The sequence below is a fragment of the Hirundo rustica genome, chromosome 1 (assembly GCF_015227805.2).
Source record: "Hirundo rustica isolate bHirRus1 chromosome 1, bHirRus1.pri.v3, whole genome shotgun sequence".
NCBI lineage: Eukaryota > Metazoa > Chordata > Aves > Passeriformes > Hirundinidae > Hirundo > Hirundo rustica.
Genome location: NC_053450.1, coordinates 30,897,136 through 30,903,135, shown reverse-complemented (window position 1 = coordinate 30,903,135; position 6,000 = coordinate 30,897,136). Strand labels below are relative to the sequence as shown.

At 37.0% G+C, this 6,000-nt stretch overlaps 1 protein-coding gene across 1 annotated transcript in view; it reads left to right on the top strand.

Moving 5' to 3' along the window:
- The window catches only part of ZFHX4 (zinc finger homeobox 4), a 178,020-nt gene that overhangs the window by 24,630 nt on the left and 147,390 nt on the right, over positions 1-6,000 (top strand). Inside the window, 1 exon segment of the mRNA XM_040085142.1 lies at positions 56-558. Coding sequence (XP_039941076.1) covers positions 56-558 — 503 coding nt within the window.

Here is a 6,000-nt window from a genome sequence, read left to right as displayed (position 1 = left end):
GTGTGCTATGCTTGCTGGTCTCTACTTTCCCTTTTAATTTTTTTTTTTCCTGTAGTAAATAATGAGCTGCCGCCTGAAATCCGGCTTGCCAGTGGTCAGCTAATGGGTGATGACCTGTCCCTCCTTACTGCAGGAGAGCTGTCACCTTATATCAGTGACCCAGCGCTGAAGCTATTCCAGTGTGCTGTTTGCAACAAATTCACCTCTGACAGCCTGGAGGCCCTAAGTGTGCATGTGAGCAGTGAGCGCTCACTCCCCGAAGAGGAGTGGAGGGCTGTAATTGGAGACATCTACCAGTGCAAGCTCTGTAACTACAACACTCAGCTCAAAGCGAACTTCCAGCTCCACTGCAAGACTGACAAACATATGCAGAAATATCAACTGGTGGCTCACATTAAGGAAGGCGGCAAAACTAATGAGTGGAGGCTGAAGTGTATTGCCATTGGCAACCCAGTTCACCTGAAATGTAACGCCTGTGACTATTACACCAACAGCGTGGATAAATTGCGCTTACATACTACCAATCACAGGCATGAGGCAGCCCTGAAACTCTACAAGGTAAGTCTGTGACAGCAACTCCAGCCAGCACCAAGTAGCCCTGGAAATTAACCCTTTCAGTGCTCATCAAACAGGACTTTGGTTAAAATGTTTATTGAACATGCATATAGTCAAACAAAAACTGCAGGTTATTCAGGGAGGAGTGCTACAGATGAGTCCTCTTGGGTTGCCTGGGGGTCATTTAGGAGGGATTTTCTGTAAACACAGGGTCCATAAGTTGGGGGGTTTTTTTAAAGTTCTCTCGTAATAAATGACCAAAGGTGTTTTACATCTCTCATAACCTTTTCAGACTTTGTCCATTACATTTCGATGAGAAGCTTGACAGAGATAATGGAAAATTATGTTTTTCCCATATGGTGCATGGGGAAAGGAGATCACTTTCTGGCATATGTATCTGTTTGCAACCATGATGTATCACAGCCAAGTTATTTTACATTGGTATTTTCAGTAAGCACATGCAATATGCCACATTATTGCAAAGGATATTCAAAAGCAAGCACTGTCATCCTTTTGTCTGCCCTTCTTTTCCAAACCAGTAATGATTTTTCACAAACATGAAAGGGTGTGGTGTAGATAAATATGTTAGTAGAATGGCAACTATATTTTTATCTTTACTGGAAAAAACTATGTGGATATAATGAATATGTGGGAGTGATGAATACCATTTATTACACAACTTGTCATGACTTTTTCCAAACCCTAATTATGGGGTAACTTATTTTCTGCAGTGTGTTTACTGGATTGGCTTGATTGTCTTGGTTCATGTACAAAATATAACACATTCATTTCCAAGATGAATAACTTTGTAACTTATTAAAAACTTCTTTTGTCTAGGGGATATAAAAATTCAGGAAATATTGCAAACCATTAGTCACTGTAACAAGCTCTAAATATGATTAGAAAATCCATTTTGCAAGTGTTATCTATTGATTTATACTAGAAATCTGTGATAACTAAACTATCAGGAGTCATCTGCTGATTACAGCAACTGTGCTGGTTTTCTAATCATGTTGAAGACCTGTACATACAGAACAAATATGGAAAAGTCTCAGCAGACCTCTAGTTTAAGCAAAAAATAATATTTTTCTGGTTTTCAACCATGTTTAAATGGTTGGTCTGAGCTAACACATGCTTCACAGGCAGTAAGATAGATTGTCATTTTATAACCTGATAGTTATAACCTTGGTGCATCTGCTGTGAGCAAAAATGGCAGTAACACAAGTTTTGGCCTATTATACTGTCCCACAGTGCTGGCTGCTCTGCTAATATAATAATGTATTTTATTTAAATTGCATTTTTCCTTAATTCTATAGGGTGTGGTGGTGTTTTATTTTGTTTTTTTGGTTTTTTTTTTTTTTTTTTTTTTTTTTTTTTTTTTTTTTTTTTTTTTTTTTTTTTTAAGATCTAAAATCCTGTTATGAAAAGTACAAAAAGAGCTGGGAGTCTAGTGACACAGCTTGCCTCAGCAGCAAAATTCCCTTTAGAGCTTCCTGCTCCCTATCATCCGTGAAGCCATTCCTCGCTTCCTTTATACTGTGCAGCCACACTCTAAGTCAGGGTTAAAAAAAAAAAAAAAAGAAATGAACACATTTTTGATCCCCATCCATTTTTTTTGAGTGTTAATTTGAATTATTTCAATTATTTGTTCTATAATGCCAGCATTCAAAGAAATGCTACTGCAAACAGTACCGTAGGCAGGAATGATAGAGTGGGAGAAGGGAAGGTAGAAGTCTTTTCTCAGATGGCTTCACTGCCAAAGCTTTTGAGACTATTGAAAATAAGATGCCAGCTGCTTATTTTTTTAATAAAAATTATAGTCACAAGGTACACAAACTATCTACTCAAAACAGTACTATCTCTTCACTCACTCAAACCTGATCCCTAGAGAAACCTTTATCAAATATGTTTGGGTTTCCAGCTTCTCCTACAAAATATTTGATGTGGGATGCTGGTTTGTTAGATGGAGCAGTTCAGAAACATCTATGTAGTGCAGCTGTCATAGACAGCAAGGGACCATCACTGGCCTTTGGAGCTCAATCTTTGAATCAGTTAGGACATCCCAGTGGAATTGGAATCCATAAACTCCCAGATACCCTCTAGGCTTCATGGCCTAAGGAGGACAATTTTAAGTGTCCGGCTGCTAACCATAGGGTTCCAACTCTCCTGATGCATGTATTTTTAAAGGACTTGTCCCTAGAATTGCTAGTGAGTATCTTAGCTTTTTAAAAAGTTTCTGATCCTCATGACTTCTTAGAGAATCTCGGAATTTTGAACCCCATTAGGTTTAGTGACTCTGAGAAAGCAGATAGCATATACACACGCAGACACTATTTTTATATAATTTAATTTTAGGGTTATTTTGAAGAAGAGTGATGACTCATTTAAAATATCAGTTGGAGTATTAGTATTATTTTTTAAGATTTGGGGTTGGCATGAAGTGCCACAATGTGTCCCAAATGACTAAAATGTTCTAGATGTGTGTGCTCTATAGTAGAATATAATGCCTCTGTATATAATCCAGAAAACTTTACTCTTAATTGTAAGTGTACATTCAGGCCTCAAGATGGAAAGAAATGCATTTTTCAAAGTCTGTTAAGTTATCTGCTAGCAGACTTGATAGTTTTGTCAGGTCTTGGTGAAGCTGTTGACACCAAGACAGTTGAAAACTTTTTTTCTCTTCATACATCAGATAAACTTTTAGAGCACCTAAGGAAAAAAAGAACATTAATTTATATGAATAATAGATATATGCCTTGGGAGCAATATCGAATATTCATGAATTGTGTTTATATTGAAGCAGCTCCTCTTTTTTAAAATTAGGGTGCTATGAATATGGTTCAGCAATAAAAAGTTCAATACGAAAACCATCTGAAAGCACAGAAAAAGAATCTGTGACTTTGTTCCTTTGCTTTTTCAAGTACCTTAAAGTTTTTCTTCAGTCATTTATATTTATTTAAATGTTATTGTTTTGTGAATTTTCTTTTTATAAATGTTGCCATAACAGCTTGATTTTTCTCCCTGTGCTTAACTATTGACGGAATAAAAGGATGTCTTTTCATAGTCGTAGCTTTTAAAGCAACCATGAACATCAGAGGTTCTCTTCTGAAGCTGTATAATTTTAGGCAGTACGGAAATGTCACTTTTAGAGTTAGATTCTAAATGTGGCAAAGTGGAACCTTTAGCTGTTTTCTAAGTTATTTAAAGAAGAAATGGCCTGGTTGTTCCTTACAGAAGTGCAGTATTCAAATGATATTGGTAATGTGGCTTCTAAGAGCCAGAACAAAGACAGCCTTACCCTGAGTGAACTCAGCTTGGCCTAAATGAATTTCCCAAAGACTTACTTTTGGAATTGTGGAGCTCGATATTAGCAAATTAAACCACAGAAGAGTTGCAAGTTCTTGGCATCATCCATCAAGAAGCATTCAGTGACTCCACAAGTAAACAGAGAAAGCTTCTATAGCAACAGAGTGCCTTTCCATTCTGCAGGAGGAAGCATTCAGCTTCTGCAGATTTGAGAAGCTGAGGCAGGCGGGTGATCTGTCTCTGTGGATGTAAAATACATATGACTGGAACGGCTCTTGTGGCAGCCATTTTGTAGCTTAGTCAAATAGCTTTTGATTCAGGGAACCGCATATATCATATCCTGTGCTCATAAAATAGTTTCCAAATATTTTTACTAACAAATAAATAAGTACAGAATAGCCCTTTTGTAAAGTAAACTGGAATGGTTGAAAATAAAATTTACCTAACGAAGTAACTGAATGACTGAATCGATTTCTAATCACAAATAAATATTTGAAGATAGTTTATAGAAAATATTATTTGATTAGCTGATAATACTTTCAATAGACATTGCTTTTATACTGTGTATTACCTGCAGTTTACATTGGGTATGCAATTATTAAGGAGCTCAAGGAAAGGGAGAGGCAGCAGATAGCAGACTAATACTCAGCTGTGCTAGAGCTACCTTGGTCTTTCTTTTATTGACAAAATATTGGTCCACAACACTATTAATGCTATGATTTTTAAATTTTGGTAGATCATTTTACCTCCCATGTTCTCAAGTGGCAAAGATACTACCCAAAAGGAGTGACCTGATTTCAGTTTAAGAAGGTTAAAGGTTAAGGGTTAGCTCAAAAGCATCATCTGCCTAGCTGCTTAACTTTAAACTGATCAATTTAATGAAAATCTGTTTTGCAGATGGTGTTGTAATGTCTTTGGCAGGATTTAGGCAGCTTTAACATTAGACGTATGCTAGTAAAAATTATTTCTTTATTTGACCAGAACAACACCTTTTCTTTTATGTTTTAAGGTAAAAGGCATGTGGGATAGGGTATTTTGGCAAAGGACCCAGAAGCAGAAAGTGTTGATGGTCTTTCCATATGGACTCAAAACCAGAATACCCCTATGTCTATTGCTAACGATGACTGAAGAAACAAACAAAGCTGTATTCATTTTTTTTACCATAATGTTTGAACACATAAAAACCCAGAAAAAATCATTTCAGTCAGACCTGTCCTTGGAAAAGACTTGTCTTTGCCTCGGGTGGAATGCAACAGCATTAACTTTTTTAACCTGGCAGAGCACACCAATTGTCTCTTTCAGACCTTGTATTTGTAGATCAGAAGTTTTCTTTCCCTTGCTCGCAAACCAAGCAGTAATTGTGTTACTTAGCTGTAGATACTATAAATAAGAAGGCAAATTAGTCAATCCAAGTGGTAAGTTTTATCTGATGGAGGTTGTGTGAATAAACAAAGAATTAGGTCCTTGGGAGTGCAAAGCAGAGCTTTGTGTTTATGTCTTCTGAGAATCAAGACAGTTTTTGCCAAGATAATTAAGTTTCAGCACAAGCATGTCTTTCTGTTTTCAGATGTATGCAATTCAATAGGAATTTCTTGGGCTGCTAATGCAGTACTATTATATGTTAGCTTTGTAATTAGCTAGGATTCTATCCCTTTGCTGAAATGCGTTGTAATATTACACACACAAGCAGAGTTTGCATGTAAGCAGTTATGAAAGTGGTGCCCTTTGTTTCATATCGACCTTCTGACTTATTTAAAAGAGAGTTTACAATGAGCCTTTGTTTTGTCCGCAGAAGATCATCAACAGCTTTCTGAAGAGCCCAATAAAATGAGAGAATCGCAAAAGTATAACATCCCTTATTGAAAGGGTGGAAGAACAAATGGGGCTTTTGCTGTATTTTATAGGATGGATTTATAATCTGTTCTTGGGTCACTTAGGGCCAAGAATTTTCATGGTCAGCTGCTTGGTCCTGCTAGCTAGCATCCTCTGCAGGAAAGGCAAATACCACGCAGCACCTGCTTTTCAGCTGGGGCCCCACATTGCTCTTTAAAGCACAGTGTCCACTTCTCTGCTGGTTCAAAGTCAAAAGATTAATCAGACCAGCTTTTTTTCTGCATCTGTCATCAGCAAAGCAGAATA